A 26,878-nucleotide genomic window follows, 5' to 3' on the forward strand; every position below is an offset into this window, starting at 1 on the left:
ATTAGGTGGGTTTGGGGAATGGGTCTGGATGGGATGCTCTGAGGGTTGGTGTGGATTTGTTGGACTGAAGGCCCTGTTTCCACACTGTAGGAATTCTATGATTCTCCCCTAGATTTACTCCTGCCAGGGTCTAACTTCTAAAATATATTGTCATGGACGTGTCCTAATTTATTTGATATTGGACAACATATGCTTATAAACAGGATATAACAAAGTCCTTGTTATATTGGAGGATTGGAAGAGTTGGGACCAATGTTCCCTGTAAGCTGCACAGCCACACAGGGGGTCTGTACATGGCGACTGGCAGGAGAACACATTGCCTTCCAGTTCTGGAAGTCACTGCCATCCACAGACCTTGGAAGCCCATGCAGCAGCAGGACAACTGAGAGGGAAACATAAGGTTTTGGCTCAGATCAAACAGAAAATTTCCAAATTCCACACTATTGTTCATAACAGCAGACCTGATTACACTTGTCAGTATATAAACAAGTTTGTATTGTTCATTGATGGGCGACATAATGCTGCTACCTTAACACCAGAAAACTGGGAAGATTTTCCCTTGTGTCCAATATGCAGGGGAATGAAATCACACCTCACATGGTTGTGTCTCTGCAATTCAAGCCCAATAATTTGGAAAAAAAACACTTCACCAGGATTCTTTGTCCCTTTAAAGCATTCATGCCATATAGTTCAGCTTCAAACACAAGCTCATACCTTATAGTTTATTTAACACAAAGAGAAACAAGTTTTATAAAAAGTCAAAAAATACAATATCTTATCATAGTTTGTTTTTAATATAAGCAGTTTGCTTAACTAGAACAAAACCATTACAAATGATTTTGTAGTTCTGATTTTTTCAGGTGCCTCTTGTGTAGGAGTCAAGTACACCAAATTAGCAATTCCTACAACCTGTAGACTAGCACATGGTGCCAATACAGCCAATTTCAATTGCCATTCAGTGGTGAGTGCAGAACTGACTCCATGAATAATATTCAATCATTGGATATCGATAAATAGTTCCAGAGCATCAAAAAGAGCCAGTCTGACTGTGGTCACTGTAAGTTTAAATCATTTGCAAAAGACATCGAATGGGCAAACCAGTTTACAATTAAAATCTGAAACACTAAATTTTATTTTTGGTAAGATGGTTGAATTGGTGCTCATTGAAATCAATGATGTCAGGCCTACTGACATTGTCAATCATTCCCAAATAGATTTAAGCATAGTTTAGAAGCAAGTTTGCAGCCTCCTTTTCACCCTTCATTTCCTGCAACAAACACCTCTGTTTTCTGCAAGTTAAGACAGCCAATTAAGAAAGCACTTGCATTATTAAAGATCTGTTCTTCTTCCTAGGTGCATATCCTGCCTTGCGAAGACTAATCAAATTGAAAGTTCAATTAGCTAACAAGCTGCTCCTAAATGTGTAACAAATTTAATGGCTGATTCTACTTCAAACAGTGACATGAAGTTAATTTTTCATTATTGAAATGAGCCATCTGCATTCACCACTGAAACAAATCTTTCTCTTGAGACATTTTCTACGACACAATTAAAGCGACAACTTAGTAAAGATACAATATGTATCAACATATCCAGCTTGTGGGCTGAGCGATGCTATTGTTTCGATAACAATAATTGATAATTGATAACAAAACTGTAGCTTTATACAAGGCCCACTAGGCAATTCCTTTTTAACAATTTGTTTCCACTGAGTTCACATACATGTGCAGAAAAATTTACAGGTTCTGCACCTCAAGCACAGCAGTGCTGCCAAAATAGATATAAACACCCATCCCACAAAAAAAGTATCATTTGTGAGGACACCACTAAACAGGAGTCAACAACTATGACATGAAATGTATGGAATTCAGTATGTACAGTATATATGTGTTACAATATGTACAGTTTAACATATACATTGTACAATATAGATTGAAATATATATAATATAAACCAATTACAGCATGCATGGATTACAATATGTACAGTGAAGGATGATTACAGTATGTACAATATGTACAGATTACAGTACAAATCATTAAAACTAAATTTAGAGAATACCCCAGCTGCTTATCCAAAGCTATTTTCAGCTTGTGCATTTTAAAAAAATGCTTACATAAAGTTACTCTTATATCACCTACATTAAATGAGATCGTAATGCAAGAGTCATATTCTGTATTGATAAAAAAAATTGGGCTTAAAATATTTTGACTGGACTTTTTCTACAGATACTGCAGTAAAACCAATTCAATTAACAAGGAATTCTAGGAATATGTCTATAAATGTCATACATTAATGCAAGTAAAATCTGTACACTACAATCTATTTGATTCAGATTAATTATCACATTAATGGTGAGCAATTTGTTTGGATACACTAGTGAACTCTTAGTGATGTGGTACCTTAAATATTAGAGTTTCGGGATCTATAAGCTAGAATTGTAGCAGCTAACTCCTGCGGATCTAAAAGGTGTGGGTATTGTTTCATAACAGTATCCACGAGGTGCGGTTGGAAGATGGCACACAGTTTCATGCGGGCAGTCTCCCGTTCTTCTCCACGAAGGTCGTGTGATGGCCATTGGCTATTTTTCCAGTAGGGATCCATGAGCTGGGGGTCACATCTTTTCACTGCCCACCCATGAGGATCCGGAAGACTGCTTGACCTGTTGTTCGACGAGATCTGGTGTGGGTCAGGCCAACAGCTTCGTGGTCTTTGGGAGCCTGGCGAATTAAAGTCACTTGGCAGGCTGAACTGCGGCTGGATTGACATTCTGCCCATGGCCATGCAGCACTGTGAGCTACTGGGTGGGTTTTGAGGAGGGTAACCACAAACTCCGATTGATGGCATTGACTCATGGGAATGATAGCTGTCTTGACGATGGTCTAAACTGTGGGTAGGCAAATAATACTGTCCATTGTTTACAGAGTATGGCTCACTGTGACTTTGAGATCTAGAAGGCCAGATGTCAGAGAGTTCTTTCTCAAATGACACAAAGCCTTCATCGTAACTTTTATGTGAGTTTGAACACACTGAATTGGTCGAGGTGTTGTCAAAGGCTGCATGGTTAAACCATTCAGCGTTTGTTTTTGATGATCGCTTGGTTTGTGCAATTACTTTTAACATTGCACTGCTGTCAGGTGGATTTGCAACCTGTGCTGAGTATTGTCTTTCTGGGCTGACTCTCTTCCCGGAGATATTGTCACCTTGATTAAAAGTAGCAGGACCAGTTTCAGTATATGTCAGCCGCTTTTGCACACTTGCCTTTTTCTCTTCTTTGTGTGGGTTTGCAGAGTTGAGGCTCTTAGTTGGAGACGACCTAGCTGTAGCACGGAGCTCATCTGCTAATGAACGTTGGGGCTGGTTAATTCGCTCTGGGTGGTAGAATTTACACTTGATGCCATAAGTACATTTTTTACCTGGTAAGAAAGAAAATGAAGATAAAATAAGTTTTTCTTTAGATTCTGTGTAAAACAAACAAACAATTTGCTATGTACGTGGTATCAAAATATAGACATTAAGCTTTGGGATTTCTCTTCTAAATCTTCATCTCGTCAGTTCTCTGCACTCTTTATAAAGGTTCAGTACATACATCTTTGACCAAGTTTTTCAGGATATAATATCATTTTATGTGGCTTAGTGTCAATTTTTCTTTGGTGGACCTATAAAGTACCCTGGAGTATTTTACAATGTTAGAGGGATTATATAAATGCAATTTGATGTTGTTGTTGAGTCATTTCATTAAAATGTTACAATACATTTATATCTTACTCTTTGCGCCTTGCCTCCTTGGCAGTGATGATTCATGCCAAAGGAACAATTTTAATGGTACCAACTGCTCTCTGGTCCCTAGGCCATGGGTTCGGTTTAGCTATGAAAGGCCAAATTTGATCCATTCTCAACCATCATGCACATTACAATCTTCAAAGAGGCAGCATGGAGATCATGACAAACATGAACTCTAACTATCTTTAACTTGGCAATACTGAGGCCAATTATTGGACCTGCATGAGCCAGTCCAGCCAATTATAAAAGATTGTATCTCTGGTCTTCTTCATTCAGACGGTTAGGTGACTAATGGCAGTGAGCTATTGAATTAATTTTCTTGGACATTAAATAAGACTCCTAAAATTCAAGTTCTAAAACTCATTAGGTTTGATTTGTAATCTCCAACAGTCAATGAAGAACAAACACTAATCGAATTATGTTGAAGAACCACTGTGTTGTCTTAAACAATTGGATGAAACTTGGCTTTGTGCCTCTATATTCCTACACTGTAAGTCCCTGCTGTTGTGGGGAAGTATTCTAGAAACTATAGTCACAGGGGAGTATGCCAAATGCAACAATCGCCATATAGCCACAAACATGATACAACCTTAAAGCCAATTATGACCATTGGAACATACTGACAATGGTCCAAAGGGAAAAATTTGAGAAAGGGAAAAAATATTATTTCGTTGAGATTGGCACTTGAGCCACAGTGTGCTAACTTCAGTACAGTTTAATGATGTCACGGAAATGAACCAAAGAACTTCGGATGCTTGAAATCTGAAATAAAAACAGAAATTGCTGGAGAAACTCAGCTGGTGTAGCAGCCTCTGTGGACAGAAAAAAGCATAAACATTGAGTTCAGTGAACCTTCTTCAGTTCTGAAGTTATGCTCGAAATATTAACCCTGATTTCTCTCCACAGACACTGCTGTAACTGCTGGGTTGCTCCAGCAATTTCAGCTTTTGTTAATGACATCAAGCTTAGGTGATTTTTTTGCTTCCAGCGATAAACACTGCAGGGTTTTTATTCTCAGTGAAGCAATTTGTAAGAAATTGGATGACATTACTATGAAGGTCAGTAGGAGAGTCATCCCCAGCATCCAGACTAATAATTTTCCCCTAATCAACATTACCAAAACAAATTTCATGGTCATTATCGTCATGCTGTTTAGTAGGAGTTTGTTGCTGTGTTTCCCACATTGCAACAGTACTTCAGCAGCTGACAAGTGTTTGGAATATCCCGTGTTTGTGAAAGGTCCTATATAATTGTAAACATTTTGCAACATGATAAAAACGAATCTCTCCTAATGTATCCCAAAACGATCCACCAAAATAGGCTTATTGAGCCAGCCACAATGTTTTATCGCCATAATTACCATTGCTGTGTATCATTTGCTTTCCAGCTTAACCAAAATGACAGGTGATAGAATGCAGAATAGTACAGCAGGCCCATCATCCCACTGTGTCTGTGCCAACCATGATGCGTATCTAAACTTATCCCATCTGCTTGTACATGTTGGTATCCCTCTATTCCCTGCCTGTTTCATGTGTCTGTCTAAATGCCTCTTAAACTTTTCTATTATATCTGTTTCTACCACCTCCCTTGGCAGCGTGTTCCAGGCACCTGTGTAAAAAACAATCCTCTCACATCTTTAAACTTCCCCCCTCTCATCTTAAACCTATGCCCCCTGATATTTGGCATTTCCACCCTGGGAAAAAGATTCTAATCCTCTCCATCCCTCTCTGCTTCCTAAACCTGTCTTAGGCCCTCTCCATTTTCTGCCCTAAACTACCGCAAGGTTCATCTGCGTAAAATAGCATGAACACACCTTTCCCATTGGAAAGCACTTCAGTTACCTAAATCTACAGAGATTCCCCAGAAGTCAAATACCTACAGAGAACTGCTGAAATTTAACTGGGTTATGCCACACAGCATTCAGGTAGAGAGGGAACCTCACTACCTGCAAAAGCATTTTATATAGAGCCAAGTGGGAACTATCCATATGCCCATAGGCAACTTAACCACACTGTGGTTCATTAGTGGATAGGTAGGCTGATGGTCAGTCCCTTGGTTGTAATGTCAGTTCTAAGACCAAACCATTGTATATTGCAAACCAAAGTACTCACCGTAGGGGCAGTGTTGTCGCTTATGCTCTGGTATTACAGGCTTGATCCGTAGGAAATTATCTAAACTTGGCCCATGGCGTCCAAGGGGGTCATCGGGGGGCATGAACCTGCAGACCAGCAGACATGCATTCTTAGAAAGGGACAGCTGAGTAACCATCAACATTAGCTATTCCAAACATTTTGCAACAAAGAAAATGTTCCACAGGACAAGATGAGATTGAAAAAATCAAACATGGTTAAGATCATTGAACCGTTACACTTAATGCAATCAGTGTTTGTCCAATTGCATGAAATGGAGTTAGAGGTCATGGGGCAAATGAGAGAAACCGTGACCCATTGACAATGTTAGCCCCAGCACGTTGCTCTGAATCCAGTCTCAACTGGTTAAAGACGGTCATTCTTTTGCAGTTAAGAGTTCTCAGAATGTGAAGCTTCAAGATAATGCTGTGCACAGTTTGGCACGGAATGGGAACACTGCTCATGAAGGAAACAGAGATGATCGTTATGGAATACCAAAATGATGTGCTGGTTGTCCTTCAAGGCTAAATTAGCTTGTTGGTAATTTGTAGGACAGCAGTGAACCTGGGAGTGCTTCATATATGGAGTTAAGTGCGAAAGCTGTAGATACTTTCCATTCTTTAGTTGTGACACAATTATAATGAACTCAAACAAACATTCATCAAATAAGAAACAGTTGAAAGAAAGAACAAAGATTAAAACTAAGAAAAAGAACTGTTCTGAGAGTCACTCCAGGACACCTGGACCACTTTAAATTATAACTTTGTCTCTCTTCGTGGTTGAAATAATCAGGTCAATTTAAAAAATTGTAGCTCAGTCACTGGTCATTTCCAAAACTGGTCTCTTTTCCTACATTTTGCAACATGGAAATGTTCTCTGCTATTGCGCAGTTGTTTTTAAAATCACTTGCATTTACTGAGATTTTTTTTCAATTATTTGTTTCCTTGCAACGAAAGAAACAATAATCAATTCAACAAGCTGAGCAAGCTTGCCTTTTTCTACTTCTTTAAAGCATGTCTTTGTTCCAGTAGTTCAGTTTGCTAGTGTTTGAGGTCAATACAACATCCAGAACATGTGTCATGGAGACGGAGAACCTACTTCTGTCAACGGTTCAGTGTTGGCTGGGAATCAGTTGCTTAATGTCAATACAAAATCTTGCTGAGTGCAAACAAAACGTGCTGGGATCTCTGATATAACAAGGTGTAGAGCTGGATGAACACAGCAGGCCACGCCGCATCAGAGGAGCAGGAAAGCTGACATTTCGGGCCTAGGCCCTTCGTGCTGGAATCTCTCTTTGGACCATTCGTCCTGGTCACGTGATTGGTGATAATGGGTCTGACCCCCAACTTACACTTTTGTCTGATTTGTCCTTTCATTTACTCAGGCCCGCCTCTTTCCCACCAAACGAGAACAGTTAACTCTCAGATTTTTTTTTGCTGTCATTACCAGTTAATGACAGTAAGTATTTCTTTACAATGATTTTATGCCTCATATAATTGAAAGACTGGTTGTTAAGTCCAAAGAGGATTGAATTGACCAAGGCTCCATTGCAAGTTTGGAGTGACCTCAACCTTGAATAGGCAACATCCCTGGCTTAAGGTTTAAAATGCTTTGAATCGCCAAAATAGCACTCATTCATTAGGAGTAGAATTCATGCATTTTGATTTTAAAGTGTGACTCATTTTAATGCAGTTCTCACTGTAAATGGATGCCTCCCTGTTGGATTTGCAATTCGGCTTACTCTGATTATAAATCTCATTCACACGCTTGCCACTTGGAAATTGTTCGGTCATGTTACATATGTATTTAATTTTCTTTGAACTCTGATATTTGTGCAAATATCTAATCTTATGTGCATGAACTCAGAGTAGTGTGGCGGCTTTGTTCATTGGCTAGTAAGACAGAGTTTGAGACCTTAAATGTTGCCATGGCAGTTTGAGAATTTGGATTCAGTTTAAAGAAATATAAAAAGCTATATTGATGAAATTCAGATTATTGTATAAACCCAGGTATTCCCTTTGGAGAAGGTAACCTGCTGTTCTTACCAAGTCTGGCCTAGGTATAAGTCAAAGCTTGGTTCGTGGTTAATCATCCTCTGATAAAATGGTTAATTCAGGTAATGATCCAGAATACCATGGTTCAAACTATTAGGCAAGATGATGAAGCAAAACTGGAAGTTGTGGTCAGGTAATTATAGGTTTAAGTGCTAAAAGTTGGAAGTATTGATATATCATAGATGTCAGTCTGAATTAATTGGCAGAAACACATCAAGAGGAATGCTTTCTGCTAAAGACTGACTTACTTGTCATTCACAAATGAGTACATCAGCAGACGCTCTTCAATGAACTTCTTCCACTCAGGTTTTTCGTTCTGCAGGTCCCGGTAGGTATCATTTGAAACAATGATACCATCCGTCTCATATGCCAGCTTGACAATAAAACGATCATCATAACAGACGATCCTTCTCCCACCAACTCGCCGCGATGGCGTGAAGACAAGTATCTTTTTCTTTTCAAGTTCTCGAAGGATGTGTTGGTCTAAATGGGAATTAATTATGGATTAGCAATTAAATTGATTGCAAAAATAGAGTAATGTGGTTTTCCCGATACTCTTTATTGACAGAACTATGATTTACAGTACAGGAATTACTATATCCATCAATTAATTCTCTAACTGAATGCTTATTTATGAGGACTTCCGTTAATAGAATTATGCCCATCCAGAAAGCAGCTGACAGATTTAGAATTCTAAACTTCCATATTTATAAAGTTAGAAAAACTGTGTAGTTAACCTTGATTTTTCATGCAGGCAGCTCATTTGTGAGGAGCTGCTAGGACCTGTGAAGCTATGCAGTGTCAAATACAATCAATATTCCATTCCACATTAATGACATAAATATTTTGGTTATGACCTGCTGATAATTTATTTTTGAGTTTCATTCATTCTCAAGATGCAGAGTACTTTGAGACTACTAATTGGAAGTCAAATGATAAATGAGCATCCTGGCATGTTTAGACTCTCAAGGAGATGACAATTTGAAGCTATGTCAAAGTTTACCGTTAAGAACTCTCTGATTAAGATGAATGCCCACATAAATGAGAGTGTCATTTTCTGGCTTGTGCCAAAATGTCTGATTTGAACCAAGACTGCAGTTTATTAGGATGCTGTGAATGACTGTCAGGGCTGCCATCTAGAAGTGAAAAGCTAAATCAAAAATTAGTTGAGTTACCAGGGAGAATGAGAAGGAAGAAGAGTCAGATGGGACACTTGCTGAGGTGATAGTGGATTTGGGGAGGGTGGCAGGTTGACAGGGATGGTGTGGAGAAGGTCCCTGATGTTTGACAGTAAAAGCTAAATTGTACGAGAGAAACAAAATGCTGGTTTGATGACTAAGCACCAGAAAATACCGACTGCAGAAGGCATGAGGCTGTTATTAATGTTTAAAAGGGGGCCACAAACAGGCTACAGGCTTCCTGTTCACATATGCAAAGAGCCTAACAGATCATTTTAGGAGTGTAATGGAATACTCCCCTCCTGCCTGGATGCGTGCAGCCCCAACAACACTCAAAAAGCTTGACACCATCCAGGACAAAGCAGCCCGCTTAACTAGCACCACATCCACAAGCATCCACTCCCTCCATCACTAACGCTCAGTAGCAACAGTGTGTACAACCTACAAGATGCACTGCAAAAATTCACCAAAGATCATCAGACAGCACCTTCCAAACTCACGACCACTTCAATGTAGAAGGGCAGCAGATACACGGGAACACCACCTACAATTTCCCCTTCAAGCCACTCACCATCCTGACCTGGAAATATATCACCATTTCTTCATTGTTGCTGGGTCAAAATTCTGGAATTTGCTTCTAAGGGCACTGTGGGTCAACCCGCAGCACAGAGACTGCAGTGGTTCAAGAAGGCAGCTCACCACCACCTTCTGAAGGGCAGTTAGGCACAGGCTAAAACATGCTGGTCAGCCAGCAATGCCCACATCTCACATGAAAAAATGCCCTAGAGGACTCTACTGATATGACAGGTGGCACACTTTTGGAGTAGAATATGCATTCATAAGCCATCCACAAAATTGTGAAAAATAAAAGTCTTGAATTTCATATAGTACCTTTTTCCAATCTCAGGACATCCAAAAGCGCTCTACAGCCAAAGCATTTAAGGAGCTGCTGTTATGTTTGAAATGCAGCATCTATTTTGTGCCCAGGAAGCTCCCACAAACAACAATGTTTTCAAAAAACGTTAAAAGCAGCCTCACGCATTCTGCAATCAGTATTCTCTTGTGCTTTGTTGTCAAACAAGTAGTTTGTCTCTTTTGTACAAATTAGCTTTTACTATCAACCATCAAGTACCTTCTGCTCATCATCCCTGTCAACCTGCCACCTGGCAATGAAGTAAATGCCTAGTTCATACAACAGCAAGGGCTGCAGGAAAGGTAAACTGTGCATGTTACTTACACCCGAATCACAAGGTAACCAGGAAACAATCAGATTTTGCCTGTTTAGTATCATGCCCTAACGTTTGGTCCACTGCAGTCACAAGCATTTCATTTACCATTTAAACAAATGTGTGTTTCAGCAACATGGAAGCTCAAGGTGCATATGGACAGTTAATTTTCTCCAAAAAGCTGAGTTGTAGTGGGATCTTGTTTAACAAATCATTGACTTAGCATGCAGCAAGGACTGACAACCTGGAGTGCTCAACATTTCTTTAAGAGTTATTGTTTTATTTTGCTCTGCTCACAATAGTCCTGAACAAGGATAACAGAGCTAGAGTTTTCAATACAATGGGATTAATGGGAAAGCAAGCAAGTGTCAAACCACCACCAGCAGATCAATTGGTACCTGTGATTGGCACATCGGGTCTTGGCTGCTCCTTCCTCCAAGATGGGACAAATACAGTGATATCTTTGTGACCTCTTTCCAGGAACCAGTTCACAGCCAGCAGAATGCCATGGCAGGAAAATACTTCTTTATTCCCGTGACTGAAACACAACAGCAGAGAAACTTACAGTTACAATGTTTACTTTATGCTTCATCTTAAGTTCTGACGGTTTTTAAAGGTGAAGGCATAAAACCATTCCACTCTGAATTTTACATTGGTCTGCTACAAAAATAGGAGTTTAGATACTGTAAAATACAGGCAAAAGAAGCACTAACATGTAATCGGGCAGGCTGCTAGTAGATATTGTGTCACAGCGCTGATGATTCTTCTGTTGTACTAAGACTTCAGTGTAAAAATGACACACTCCCACCCAATGTTTTTACCCCCTCTTATTCTTCTCTGTTGCTCAGTTGCCTTGGGCAGATAGTTGGTTTGAGGTTTGGAAACTTACCTTGCAGGAAATGACAATTGAGAAATTGTCTCCACGAAGCCCATGGCTCTGTGTGCCAATGTACCAATTTGCTGAGTAACACTACCAGAAATGTGCAGCCGCATACAAATTCTAGCAACCTCAGCAATAAAGGCACTGAGGTGCTCAGCAACAGTGCAACTGTGAGCTTCTTTGGCTGCTTAATGCCGGCAACACTCAGACTTGAGAGATAGGCTTGGAATGCTTCAAATTTCAAAAGAAATTTCAGTCATGATAACCTTGGTTATCTAACTGGGGGATGTGACTACATTATTGGGAAGAATGGGTACATAATATATAGAATGGCATCCTCAAGTCTTAATACATGACATTTAACAAACTAAAAACCTTAACACTTTTGATTCCACTGCTTGGAAACCATGTTATAATTCAGTTAATCAATTCCAATCATATAATTTACTCCATAAAGCATACAGGATAGAAACAGGTTTTTCAGCATAACCAGGTCTATTCTGGTTTTTTGTCTTCTACTCAAGTCTCCTCCCATCTGTCCTCATCTAAATCTATCATTGTTTCTATCTATTCTCTTCTCCATTATGTGTTTGTCTGGTTTGCCTGTGGTACCTCTATATGACTTGCCTCAACCACTCCCTGTGGCAGCAACTTCACATTAGTATCATTCTTTAGACAAAGAAGTTCTTTCTGAATTCAATAAAGTGACTATTATATTCCTAACTCTTTTTTTTCTGACATTACTCACAGTTTGACCTAATTATCTGTTGAAATTGGACATGAGCTCACCCAATATTACTCTTTAGGTCACTTGAAGTAAACCTATATAGTTAGATGACAAGAAAGGTACCATTTGTAAAGCCAAAAGAGGAGGTCAGAATCTTGTTGAGATGGCAGAGGTCTACTCGAGAAGGCCGTGACTGCTACTGGAAATGCCCCCTTTAAATCCTGGTGTTTTGGAGGACCCAGGACTACAGCAAATGTTCTCTGGTAGAAGTGATTCTTGGGTTGAAGATAATAGAAGAGGGCAGGAAGAATCAGAAGCAAAGGCAAAGAGTGGACTGCCTTATCCTATTTCCAGTTCTTTGATCAGGCAGAATGCCATTGACTGAAGGACCCCTGTCCTGCCCTCAGCAGCCAAGCTGCCCCGCCAACTGGTTTACCTGATGTGCACACTGTCCGATTCCAGACCTGCTCAACTGCGTTGATCACAGCCTTATGTGATCCTTAATTAGTCTCCTTAGGCACTCAATTGGTCTTAGGGTGAGAAAGTCAACACTCTGCTTAAATAAGTGCCCTTCCTAACTCCAAGCACCCCCCTTTTGGAGCAGAAGATTCTGTGCATGTGTGCTTGTATATGTTTATAGATATATAGTAATCATAATGCATACATTTTGATGCATACATGAATATGTGTGCCTGTCATAGCCTTTCAATAAGATAAATCCATACGACTAAAAAATTATGAATTGGCCCAGTATCAGTTTCTATTCTCACTCAATTTGAATGAGTCACCTGAAATCAATGCGCGATTGTATGAAGGGGATATGAAATAATGATCAAGGTATGTTGCAATTCTAAATTACAGGCACTAACTGTAAGAGTCAAAGTATTATATTTCACTAATTTCTCGTAATCCAGTCACGGTAACAAAAGGCTGGTGTAACTTGATCCCAAAAGCAACATTTTCTGCAAGACATGTGTTTATGAAGGTTTAGTTTATTAAAATAATCAAGCCAATAATGGCTTGATGAGTGGGAAAAATATAAATCGTGATCCTTATTATGTAAAATGGCTGTAGACAAAACGATAGCTGCTCAGAGAGTTTGTAGCCCGCACAGTATAAAGAAAACATGGATATGCCTAGATGTCCTGTCAATCAGTATGAACTCTTGTCTTATCTCAAACAAATAGAGAGTTTGAGATGTAGGTTTATTGTATATTTTTATTATTTGGGAACTTTGATGGAATGTGAAGGGAAAGAGATTTTAGTTTTCGCTTCTGCAAAAGTGGCTTTGTTTTAAAATAATGATCAGAAAATAACTTCTGAACAGTGAGTTCAAACATTATTTCCAAGAAAACATGTGTCTGAAGCTAAGTACCTGGGGATTTAATTAATGAAACGGTTGCATAGTTCAATTTTAATGACGTAAAGAAATCAAACTAGGGGACATAATCAGGTTTCATTTAACAAGTACAGTTTCATACCAGTAGGTGGAGTTTGGTTTGTGGTTGTTCAGGGTTTCATAGCTAAAAAGAAATCTTAAAACTGTTCTAACAGTTTAGGTAGACAGTTGGTTTTTAAAGCTCTGTAAGGAAAAGTCAGTGAAGTTGCTGGCGTCTGTGTCTCTTAGGGAGAAACAGTACTGGAAAAGAGAAATCACATCTGGTCAATGCATAGAAAGTCCTAGAAAGAAAATACTTGCCCCCTCAACAGTTAAGAAAGAAATTAAGGATAGGAGTGAAACTTCACTGGGGTGACTGTCTGGGAAACATATTGCTATGAAAAGGGTTGGATTTCTCCTTTTGCTATTTATGTTAAGAAATGATAAATATCACTAAATTATGATACGTAAATAGCTTTGTATTTTGTGCAATAACTCTTTTTTGTTAAAAATTGGTAACCTTGTATAAATAATTTCAGTGACTGACCACTGTGGAAACCAAATTGCAAAAATAAAACATATGCCCTATTAAGCCAATCTTCACTCTGAGATCTGACTGGTCCAGTATTACTATGAACTAGGACTAAAATAAGTAAACAAGAAAATAATAAAAAGACCGCCACAATATTTTCATCTGAAGTTCTGAGAACAGATAATAGATGTAAATTGACTCAAATAAACAATACCCATTGGTCTCAGAAGGTGACTAATAACTTGATTGGATTAATATTCTAAATCACTCAAAAGATTTTAGGTAAAATTAAATATAAAAATGCCTTTTTAAATTCTGGTGAGGGATATGATTTTGTGAACTCTTCTTGGAATATTTTCAACAAGTTAATTTACAATGAATCTGTTGTATCTTAGAAAGCATTGTTTGTTTGTGTAAATAGCAAAAAATAATGCAAGCATCAGCTTGCAATATATGTCAGGGAGTGTTTATTTTGTACATTGAGGTCAAGCATAACGTTAAATAGCCTTGTGTTCACAGATGTTTGTGATTGGAGACATCTTTGAACACTTTACAGCTAATGAAAGACTTAGGAGGTGCACTGTTGAGATATACTGAACTTGGCAACCACATTATGCATAACATATCCCACAAAGAACAATTTCCTCTTAGATCATGTACTTTTACTTGTTGATTGTACAATTTTGGAGCACTGACGACCGTACCTGCACTGTTTCTTTTCATAATTGTACAATGAGACTTTTTTTTATATCCACCCGAGGTGGCAGGCAGGACCTTGTTTTAATGCCTCAGCCATAAGACAGCAAATTTGACAGTACAGTATGCTCTCAGCATTAGCTGGAGTGTTAGCCTAGATTTTGTGTTCAACTTCTGAAAGTGGACTTGAAACCATGATTTCCTGAATTAGACACAACCCATCAAGCCACAGCTGAAACAACGTGATGCTGTGTGACACAAAACAATTTCCTCTGATGTTTTATGACACATGAAACTGTACCCACATCAGGAAGTCAAAACAGCCTCCATCAGTCATACTTGTTTACAAAGCGTAATAATTTCCTAAACTCCAACCATTGTAATTACTGTACAGTCTCTGAATTTAGGACACTCAGATCACCTAGACCTGAAATGGAATTGATGTCGGACTGGTAACATGTTTCCTCAGGGGAAGCAACCATGCAATTATATTAAAAATGTCCTGGAGAGGACGGAGTTAAAGAACAATAGCCAAAACATTTGGTGAGCTTATGCCATTTACAGGCAGGCAAGTAATGAGGAAACAACTAATCCCATTTTTATTTTCGTTTAAAAGAGTTTTCCAATTTATTACAGTTATGAAATGACTAAGATCATTAATTAGAAAAACTTTATTCTTATCAAAGGAAAACCCCTACAATGAATTGGCAAATACTTTTGAGTTTACCTACAGACACTGGGAAAGATCTTCTTAACCCATTGTCTCATTCATTAAGATAGATAATGGTTTAAAGCCCTTCCCCCTTCTCAGTTTAATGAGAATGGGGCAAGAGGGTTAAAATTGAAGCTCTATCCTATCACCCATGTCCTGACTACATTCCTATTTGCTGCTATAGACAGACTTTGCACATTAGCAGCAAAAAGGCGCAGATCCTAATATGTATGCAAAAGCTTGCAACCCATGACCCAGAAGGGATTCGGAGATCACAACTTTCCTGTTCAATCATAGTCAGGCACTGCACTGAATAAACAGGATCAGAACCAAGTGAAGATTAGGGACCGGAAGTTCATTTCTATAAGATATTATTGTGTTCCCCGTGAACCAGCGAGCTCACAACAGGAAACCAAGGCCTCCCTTTCATTGGGCTTCCTGCCCCCACCCCCATTATGTCCCATATGGTCACCTCAGGTTGCTCCACCGCAAGCCTATTCCTCACCGGCAAAGACTCTTCCCATGGATCCTCGACTGGCATCTGTTAAATCCTGTTCCTGCTCACTGGAATTAGGCAGCAGATTCACGTGGCAGATGCTAACGAATCTCGGTTGTTAATGTGGCACAGGTCTCAAAACAGCGCACCCATGTGAATTTGACAAATGCCCAGCCATGCCAAGACTGACCTCAGACCAATGATTCAAGAGCACATTCCAAACCATAACCAGGCAGTGTTACTGAATGAATGCAGCAAATAAATTTGTTGCTATTTGTTACCATTGTTAATCTTACTCAAGTGCTGCTTTTCATTACTTCCTCCTCACTTCATCTTTGTTGGAATGAATTGTGCAATTTACATTGACAAGATATCTTGTCATAGTTTTGTAATTATTTAATGCTGCTTTGATTGATTTGTAATACAGAAAACATCTTCTTGCTTCAAGGAGCGGTGTCTTTATTGTAATTGCAAACAAATTATGTTACAAGCAATTCGGTGCTTTTTAGTTCACTTAACCGCATTGCTTCAAATGTTTCCCGAAAGATTTGTGAAACATTTTTTCATAACATGTTTTTCAAGGATTAGTGTTTTGGGAGGTTGTTCACCAACTTTCTTTCATTTATGGTATTTGAGAATACAACTAAACTTAAGAATGCAAGTTCAATTAGAAGTTTGCATTCTCTAAATTAATATTTTAAGTTGAAAATGCAGACATTGTTCAATGGGAAACAAATCCTGTAAAAAGGATCAGATGAACATGATGCATTAATCCTCCAGATCAGAAAAACAGAAGTTGAGGATAAGGCACAATTTAATCTCTGTATTTGCTCTAAACCATCTTCCAATCTTGCTAAAATCGATTTCTGAGCTGTGATTGATCAATTGTCATCATTAGTTTTGATGAACAAGGAAGGATAGAGTGAGTTTATTTTGGTTTAGAATTTCATCTTGTAGTTCTTGTCGTGAAACTTTAGTTAACACGAGGATTACTGTCATGTTGAAATTGGACACCTTAAACCTGGGCTCAACTTCTAAGAGCTGCACTGTTTTAGGTCAGTATCTCACAGAACAGAAAATTTCCTTGATCACACAAGAGCTAAATCCAAGCCTGTCCAGATTTGTTCTGTTCCTCACGGTAACACCCATTAGAACAATGCTTAAAGCAGCTGCTTTGACTATGGCCCATCTGACAGAATGGTTGATGGACCTGTCACAGAATTCGAAATGATAGTAGTAAGGTGCTGTGGGAAAAACCTTCCAAATCCATAACCACCCAGAATTTTTTTGGTGGGAGGGGGATTAGAAGAGGTGCTGGAGAAATGACAGCAGAAAATTTGTTTGAGGAGACAGATGGGAAGACCTTTTTGCTCCTGACTCACAAGCAAGACCTCTAAAAGCACTTATCTGCCCTCCATTTGGTGACTGTTTTCCTGAGACGTGAGACAACTGGGTAATCAAATAAAATTAAACAACCAGTCAACATATAATGTGTAGAGCCAAATTTAAATATGATAATTAGAGGTGTGCAAAAACTCATTGGAGTCAGCCCCCTCAAAGGTGCACAGTTATAGGCTCATCTGCAGCAGGCTGAGGTCAGATTTTACACAGTTAGCAATCTAATCTGCCAGTGAACGCTCCCTCTTTCTCTCTCTAACCAATTATGGATGTGTCAATCCCACCACCCTGTGACACTATGGTAAGCATTTCAATGTACAGGCAGTGACTGTCTCTGAAATCCTTCCAAATACACAGCCATTGTTTAATACACAGCCTGGTAACAGACACAGTAAGTTCACTTCTGCAAGCCATGCCAAACTGAAAATTCCCCTCAGCAGGAAGTACAGCCAATTTGCATATAGTTAATGAAAGATTTACACTTGAAAACATGTGCAGTTGGTGAGTCAGCAGAAGGTCAAGGGTAATGGAATCAATACAGGAAACAGGACTAGATTCCCAGAATGTCAAATGGTTCCAGGAATTGGCTTGAAGTTTGCGCAAAGTTTATAGGCAGAATTATTTTACAACCATTGTAATTCCTTCCCACATTCCCAGCCTCACCGTAGCAAGGGTTTTGGATTTCAGGTACTATGACTCCTGAAACAGGGAAAGCTAAGAGTCAGACATATACTATTGACCACATACCGTGGACCTCTCTCCCAGGATTGGAGAAGGGGGAAGAGTGGTGGGTGGAATGATTATGACAACTAGTAGAAGACCATCAATTCCACCAGTGAATAAGGCCATGACAATGTGCGTCATTAACACGCTGGCAGTTACATGGGACATGTGAATAGTGAGTGGGCTATGGTTGCTGTCTTGTTAAAATTGGGCAATGCACGGCTAACTGCTGGTTGCTCAAGTACATGTGGTGATTGAGACTCAGCTGAGAGATGTGTGGGTGAGGCAGGGAATGGTGGTGGGGAAACAACACAAAACAGTGACAGAAAAGCCACAACTTTCCTTGTGAGCCTCCGTAGAGAATTCCAGTTCCCCTTCCTAAAGTCAGAGCTAAAACCACGCATCACATCAATAGCATGTGATTAGAGATGAGCCTACCAGCTAAAGGCAGACAGCTTTACAGGTTAAGAGTCAAGATGGTGGGACAGAAGATTTCCTCTATTCAGAAAAAGAAATCCCCTATTGTTTTCCAATTCTTGACCTTATGGAGAATTGAAATTGAAACATTTACAGTAGATCAGAAAATAGCAGGGAATATACCTGCATGTCCACTTGCAGCAGTGGAGCGTTGATGGTTAACAACTTGACCCTGCATACTCTAAACATGAACAGGCTAAAATTCCAATAACAACAACAACATACCTCATAGCAACATTGCTGCCATCTATAACAACTGTTCGCAAGTTGACTTCCTGCTCCTGGACCTCTTCGGTCACTGGTCCACCAGCTGGGACTTTGACTGAAGGACCTCCACGAGGCACTAGGATATGTCCTGGCACTTCTTCTGGTGTATGCTCCTTTTCCACAGTGCCTTGTGCCTTCACTAGCTCTCCGAGTATGGTGTTGGTATCGGCGTTACTGTCCATCTTTTGGAAAACCGTATGAATCTGTTCTGTTGAGTAACCCAACTTACGGAAGAAGTCCACTTTCATCTGCAATTCAGAGGAGTCAGGGGAATTCTGTACTGGGTATTCTTCACTCTCTTGCTTTCTCCCAAACTCTGCCTCCAATTTATTATCTGTTCTGGATTCTTTTGAACTGTTACTTTTCCATTCATTATTTGATTGAACTTCACTGGAAGTCAGTTTCTGCTTGGTAGTATTAGTCCTTGATGGGTGGGAGGAATCAACCAGGAAATTCTTTGTCCAGTTAGGGAGATCCAAAGAAGTGTTATGGCTGTATTGTGCATGTTCCGTCAAATTCATGTTCTCTTGCGGATAAATCCCACGTTCTTTTAAATCTAAACCCTGGGAAGAGGTAGACAGAAGTACGTCTATGTTAGAAATAAAGAAAACTTGATATTTTAAAAAGTCATAAATATTAATTACAGTGCAAAGTCCTTCTTCACTCAAACTGAACTTGGGAAGAGGGCACTGAGTTTACAAATTAGAGCCTCTTACTTACAAACCCAGCTCTGTTGTAGAAAATGGCAAGTTCCCGAAACTTTAACAAATTATGGTTAAATTTTTACCTGATGTTCTAACATGAAACCAGGTTTTTGTTCAAAAACTATTCAAGCATTGCTAGTATATGGAATAATCCAACATATTTTCAATATTTGCCTCATACTGTATGCCAGGAGCATGCAAAAAATTAATTTGCATGGAGTGTATGATCCTTTGGTGTTTAGTCACAATGGTGTTTGGCAAAGATTCAGTTACTCACAATAGAAAAGCTGTGGATGCTGGAAATCTAAGCATTGTAAGTGCTGAGAATGTTAATCAGGGCTGACAGCTTCCGTACAGAGAGAAACGGAGTTAATTTGCAAGATCTTCCAATATCAGAAGATATGATGTGCTGAACTTAAGTTGTTGTTATGTGTCAGGACCCTGAGGATGTCCTGATATGTGCACAGGAGCAGTAATTACTCAGCATGTTCAAATTCCTGATGGACTGGTATGCCATGGATTAGAATGGAGACCAGGATTAGAATTCTGAGAAAAGTTATTGACATGCTCCTCTCTCCACGACGCTGCTTAACATAGAGTATTTTCAACACTCTTATTTTAAGTAACAGCTTCCGTTTTACCTAATTGAGACTAAATTAGAGGTTTAAATGAACGAATGAATTGACCCATTTATATTGCCTGTACAAACTACTCAACTACTCTGCAACATAACCTCCGCAGCAACTGGACTGAAGGCTGCACATGCAGACCTACGTGTGTGCACATTTGTCATTCTTGTTCTCATTGGTGTCCATCTCAATGCTTGATAGAATCCAAGGCTGATAAATTTCACTCGTTGTGGATGGCTGGAATGACCTCAGCCACTCCACTCAACTCTTTTGGACTCAACAACATCAGCAGAAGGAGAACAAACCAAAAATGGTAGCACATAACATGTTTGCTGGTAATATTTGATTACATTTCATCACACTTTGCTCTGTTAATATATTTTTCAGCAAGCCCTTCATGTACGTAATACAGAGATATGCAGAAACATCAGATTGAGAAAGTACAGAATCTTGATGTATGCAATTTGGTTACCAAATTTCCTGCATTACACCAAACTACACGTAAGGGTTTCTTTGTCTTAAGCAGTTTGGGGTATCCTGTAGTTCTGAAAGATGTTTTATAATGCAAAGGTTTTTTTAAAAAATATTATATTGGATATCAAAAATGCATGAAAGATAATTGGATAACAAGCGCTCAGATCTGCTGCTAAAGCTTACGACAGTTTTCATTTGTACCCATAATTTTTACAAACATCAGTTCATTGGGGCCACAGCTGCAAAAGTTCCTTGGTTTTACAGGTGAAAACATTCCTTGTAACTTCTAATGACATAACCTCCTGTATATTTCTCAATCACAAACTATAGCCTGAGATCAACAAGTAATAATTTATATTTTCATAATCATAATTGCAGTCATCTAAGCCAACATACTTTAACTAATTTTATAGTAGCCATCTTTTTACAATAATATTTTCATGAAACATAACCCATCCTGATTTATCCATCTCTTGTCAAACTGTAGTTTAATTTAGCCTATGCAAATAAGGTCTCCTGACCACACCTGCATGGTTTAATTGGATCTGCATATCTAATTTATGTGATTGTAACTGGTTCATGGATTTCCCTTTGAATGATTAAAACTTCATACCTTCTCTCAATATTGGTCTACCATGTGACTGGCCTGTGCTCTTACCTCCCCTATTATTCCAAGCTGCAAAACATGTTTACAAAAGCAATCTTTGCCCAGTGCTGCATAATTGTGATAAATGCCCATGTAACATGTTGAAATGTCTCAAAGTCCTTTCTTTCAGTGCTGAGCCGAATTTGGCAGTCTGCACAGCAGCAGAAAAAAGGTACAGGGTAGTGTCGCTGTATTTCTGATGCTGTACAGGTGACGATATGTCTTAAACAGATGACAAATCTGCTGAAATTTTTTAAATATTTAGATGGTTTAGAAGCTTAGCCAGAGCCATTGGAGAGCTTTTCTGAGGATATGATTATGGCTCAAGCATTCCAGAAAGCTTGGCTCAAACCCATAATTAACTGATGCCCAACCCAAGAATGCAACAGGACAGACATAAATCTAATATAATGTTAAATTCTAAGTTGACCATTTTCACTAAGTTTGGTGTCCTACTTTCAGTTACAATAATCCAGTAATGTTAGGAATTGATTCCTTGCCATGGTGCACAGTCATGATGTGCACTGGGAAAATCACAGGGTTGATGAATAAATACATCTGTTTAATTTATGTCCTTATGGTGATGTGAAGATTGGATGGAGGCATTTCACCAGAAACAGAAGAAGACAAAGCCATTCAACAAGGCAATAAAATCTACTTTCTAGTTATTGGCTCACTTTACGAACACTCCATGCTTTCAAAGGCAGATTACCTGAGACTTATCCACAATCATTGTAAAGGTGAAACAGTCTTTCAGGGGGATGACAGGGGATGGGAGCCCTCCTATCAATATGTCTCATTCATAAAATAGAAGGGTCTCTAATGCTAAAGTCATTAATTGGTAAATCACTGTGCTTTGGTCAAAAATAGCTGCCCGTAAGTTCTGGAATTCAACAGAAACTACTGATTGATGTTTTGGGCAATTTCTTTAAAGAGTTTAACCTATTGTTTATTTAAAGTTTGTATTTAAAGGAATAAAGCAAGAAGAAGAAATCCAATCTGGCTTCACTTATTAGCACTTCTAATAATGTTGGACACTACTCTCCTAGTCGTAGCTGTCTATTACTCTGGGACCATCCTGGAATGCAAAGATAAAATTCATTCCCTCCTATATCCACACATGCCATTTCGAAGCTCACCCAAAACACAACTGTTTCTACCACATTCCAGATCAAGTCCTGCTCATCCTGTCTATATTTTAAATAGCAGGATATGTCAAATTGGCACTGAGCCAAAGAAGTTATCAGGAAAGGTGACTAAAAGCTTCTTCAATGAAGTAGTTTGTAAAAAGCACTTTGGGAAAGTGGTAGAGAAGCAGAATGGCTGTGAATGGTAATTCCAGAACTTAAGATCATGTTGGCCCTTCCAGTCTTCTCCTGAATATGTAGAATATGCCAGTGATGCCAACTATGCTTCGGCATCTTAGATCTAAAATAATGGAAAAACAAAATGATAACTGACCAGCAGATCAGCATAAAAAAACCTCAGATTAAAACTGTGTAGGAGATTCTGAAAGTACAGGCATAAAGCGAGCAAAGCAGAGCACCAGGATTTCGAGGAGCGAAGGAAGGAATGAAATAAAGAAGGTTTTAACAGACTAAGATGGAGACAGGAGAACATCATGGAAGTGAAGCTGGAATTCTAAGGGGCAGGGAGTCAAGTGAAAACCGACTGCTGAATCAAAGGGTCATAAATGATTACAAAATCACTTAAATTATAATGATAGCTAACTTGAATGAAGAGATAAAACAATGACTTCATGGTGTCTAAGCTTCCTCCATAAAAAGTCAGTTTTATGATATTAGGTTAAAAGCCAATTAATAACACGCGGTTGTTGAATAACTGATTTTCTGCACCACTGCAACAGTTTCTCACAGTAGCATTCTCGGTACAACCATTCTCAGCTGCTGCATCAATGACCTTCCCTCCATGCAAGATCAGAAGTCTGAATGTTTACTGTTCATTGCATGGTGCTTAGTACTGTTAATAGCCCTTCGGATACAAAAACAAGCCTGTATCAATATGTAGCAAGACAGACAATATTCAGGCTTTAGTTGATAACTAGCAACACAGTGCCACACAGGTATCAGGCAGTGACTATTTCCAACAGGAGAAGGTCTAACCTTTTTCCTTTGCCATGCCATGTCACTGCCATCATTGAATCCCCCGCCTCACCAACCTCAATATGCTGGGGATCACTACTGACCAGAATCTTATTGGTCCTGTGGCAAATAATTCACCTCTTGACTCCCTAAAGTCTGTCCTTGCAAGTGGTTCTAACAGAATTCAAGAAACTAGATACAATCAAGGTACCCCAGTCTGCTTGATCCCAACCACAAGATATTCAATTATTCCATTAATATCCCCCGCAGTGGTAAAGGCTTCTATTATGACCTGCAGCAGCTTGAAAAGGCTACTTCAACAGCACCTTCCTCATGCTACAGCCCTGAGGTGTAGAGTGCTCTTCACAAGATCACCATAAGCAGCGCCCCTCAAGTCACACATCATTTCCTCTTGGAACTATATTGTCATTCCTTCACTATCACTGGATCTAAATCCTGGAATTCCATCCATGATAGCATTATGGGTGGAAATATACTTCATAAATGTAGCTCATCATCTCTTTCTTAAGGGCAATTAGGAATTGGTAACAAATGCTGGCCTTGCCAGTGACATCCATATCTCATAAATGAATCAAAACTAGTTGGTTTAGTATGGGCCTCCCTGACTCTCTCTTGGATCCAAGACTGAATATCTGTCAATAACATGTCAACTACTTGCTTCAATTAAGCCCTGCGTTAAATGTAGAGACAATTCTTTAAATTAATACAAGACCAAGAATAAAAAGCACAGTTCTTAACATGGAGCTTTAACAAATTCCACAGTGACTAACTGGAACTTATAAAGAATTCCATTTCCCTTTTCCATTGAAAAGAAACTAATGGATATAATTGAGGAAACTGAGTTCCAGTTTCATCAAATCTATTTTTTTTTAAATTTACACTTTCAGGAACACAGTTCAAAAGTTTGTCATATGACCAATAACAGCTGATATTTAAAAAGAATCTTTAACATAGTTGAATGTCCTAGGGCTTCTGTATGCTGTGATGAATGTTTAACTCTTCATGTCTAAAATCTTCCTTATACATTTGAGCTGAACATTTTTGTAGTGTTTCTGGACGCAGAATGCTGTGACCCCACATGACACAATGAATTGTAGGGTTCCTTGTCCCTTCTGTTCTCATTCCCTTTATCTCTACTCAAGAAATAAGATGGAAAAAGCTGTGGCAGGTGGGGGTGAGGGAGAGGTTGCTGGCAGGAGTTTCTTGATCATTTCTTCAGGATTTTTCTGAAGAAGGGTCCAGACCCGAAAAGTCACCTTTCCTGCTCTTCTGATGCTGCTGGCCTGCTGTGTTCATCCATCTCGACACCTTGTTATCTCAGATTCTCCAGCATCGGCAGTTCCTAATAACTTTATAGTGTTGATGCTTGTTTCATCCTACCCACGTAACTCCTTTCCTTCTCCCCCTCATTTACTGCCTTTCTCCTTCAATGTATCAACTTGCTAAAACAATTCCTTGCGTGAACAAACTGTACAAATTCGCAAACACGTCAGATGGGACAGGAAATGGTTAATACAGGAAAACAAGCCAGAACTTGATCCTGTTGGCGTTTAAAAAGCAGATAAAAATAACATGTGAAAGTACACACACATGAACATCAATTCTCGAAGTTAAAGCATGGGACAGGTTGAGAGCTTAGTGGGAAGGTGGTTTCCTTGATTCGGTCATTTCCGTGCTTATGGTACACTTTCAAGATTAGTTTGTTCCAACACATCTCTTTCATTTTTTAAGGTTACACGTACTGGTTGTGCAAGAAGCGCCAAGCCGCCGGTATCATTTCTGACTTTTCCTTCTTGTAATGCACACCCACCCTTATGGGCACAAAACACAGCATGTGCTTCGCTGCTAACGATCATGACAATTACCGACAGATCGCGGAGACATTCTGCTGCTTTATATAACTGAAGACGGAACTGCAAACAAATCAACTTTACTTCCTTTCAGCCGGAATGTTACCACCAAACTTTACTTTAAATCAGCGACTCATTCAACATGTCTCACACGCTCTCTTTAATTTCCAACGGTATCCCCACTGTCACAATTTAAACAGCAATGCAAACAAAAAAAAACACGTCCATCACATCATGAACTAGTTTATATTCCATTTCCAGTCCCCAGGAATTATTATGCTCATCATTTCTTATATGAACACAGATATCTTCACTATAAAAAAGCATCGGTAACAAACGTGTGTAGCTGCCACCAGCATGAAAGCCCAGATCAGAACAGCCCCGAATTCTGTCGAAGAGTTTACTTCTTACTGACGAAGAAGTCTCAGCAAGCTCACTTTTACTGTCGACGTCTTCCCACTTTACACAGTGGTGTAAAAATGTTTCCTCAAAGCACTGAAAGTACTTTAGGTCTGTTACCTAGCCTTGATGTAAAAAAGCAAAGGTGTAATAGAATACTTACCAAACTCAGTTTGCACGGTTCTCCATTTACTAGTCCCAAAAGCTGCATTCCAATCACACCTAAGTCTGTGCGTTCAACTGATTGCTGGCCTGGAGTCATAGCTTATATCTCTCCGTTCGTGATGTCATGAAATTGTTTTGTTGCCAGGAAACAACCTAAATACATGCAGATGAGGAGCACTCCCTCCCCCAACAACCCCAGAATTTGTACTTCCTGATTCTCACCAGTGCAAATAGTTGAAAGCGATTAGGAAATCTGCCCGGGCTGATTCGGATCTGCTTGACTTTGAGCACATAATGAAGTTTAAAATAATACATTGCGGATGCTGGGAATCTGCAGTAAGAACAGAAACATTCAATAAGCCTAGCGGCATCAGTGCAGAAAGAAATAGATGGTTTGAGTTAAATTCGTTCGGGAGATGTCGGCATCATTGGCAACACCATCATTTATTGCCCATTCCTAATTGCCCTTGCCTAAGCATTGCACAGGGCAGGTGTCAATCACATTGCTGTGGGTCTGGAGTCACATATTAGGCCACGCCATGTAAGAATGGCAGATACCAGCGCTAAAAGACATTAGTGAACCCAGTGGGTTTTTACAAAAATCAATGATAGTCAATGGTCCCCATCACTGACACTGTATACATATTTCCAATATATGAATTGAATTTAAATTCCACCAGCTGCCATGGTGCATTTTGAATCCATATCCACAGAACCATAACCTGAGTCTGTGGATGATCAGAGATAACAAGGTGTAGAGCTGGATGAACACAGCAGGCCAAGCAGCATCAGAGGAGCAGGAAGCCTGACGTTTCGGGCCTAGACCCTTGGCCTGCTGTGTTCATCCAGCTGTACACTTTTGTTATCTCAGATTCTCCAGCATCTGCAGTTCCTACTCTCTCTGGATGATCAGTCCAGTAACAGTATCGTGCCATTGTTGTTGCCACACCACCATTTCCCTCAATTTTGAAGAAGTTCTCAGTTCTGAGAAAGAGTCATATTCGACTCAACCTGATAAATCATCAATGATGCTACCAGACCTGCTGAGTATTTCTCTAGCTTTCTGATTTTTTACATACCATTTAAGGCAATTGAACTTCCTCTCTGGCTTCTAATGCTCCTGGCTCTGTCAATTTCTCGGATTTGTGGTTTTTGTCGTAATTGGATACTGCTAGATGTGAGCAATTGGCAGAGGATTCAAACAGGTGGTACATAATATATATTTTAAAAAA

The 26,878-nt window shown here is 39.3% G+C and overlaps 1 protein-coding gene across 1 annotated transcript; it reads right to left on the reverse strand.

The window, feature by feature from the left end:
- Positions 1 to 773: 773 nt before the first annotated feature.
- LOC109925813 (ribonuclease ZC3H12A) lies at positions 774 to 25,744 on the reverse strand. Its single transcript, XM_048613279.1, has 6 exons — positions 25,645 to 25,744; positions 18,615 to 19,219; positions 10,769 to 10,908; positions 8,215 to 8,449; positions 5,895 to 6,001; positions 774 to 3,416 (listed from the first exon to the last, which is right to left on the reverse strand). Exons 1-6 carry the CDS (start codon positions 25,741 to 25,743, stop codon positions 2,404 to 2,406), a joined length of 2,199 nt encoding a protein of 732 aa, XP_048469236.1. The 5' UTR covers position 25,744; the 3' UTR covers positions 774 to 2,403.
- Positions 25,745 to 26,878: the final 1,134 nt, after the last annotated feature.

This window comes from Rhincodon typus, chromosome 27 (genome assembly GCF_021869965.1).
Source record: "Rhincodon typus isolate 14 chromosome 27, sRhiTyp1.1, whole genome shotgun sequence".
Lineage (NCBI taxonomy): Eukaryota > Metazoa > Chordata > Chondrichthyes > Orectolobiformes > Rhincodontidae > Rhincodon > Rhincodon typus.

Bases quoted from the DNA above. Each gene is read 5' to 3' on its own strand.
- LOC109925813 (XM_048613279.1), bottom strand. From the start codon at position 25,743: ATGACTCCAGGCCAGCAATCAGTTGAACGCACAGACTTAGGTGTGATT. The intron at 10,909-18,614 runs GTATGTTGTTGT...GTTGTGTTTCAG, and splicing joins GGCAGCAATGTTGCTATGAG to TCACGGGAATAAAGAAGTAT. The intron at 3,417-5,894 runs GTGAGTACTTTG...CTTTCTTACCAG, and splicing joins GCGACAACACTGCCCCTACG to GTAAAAAATGTACTTATGGC.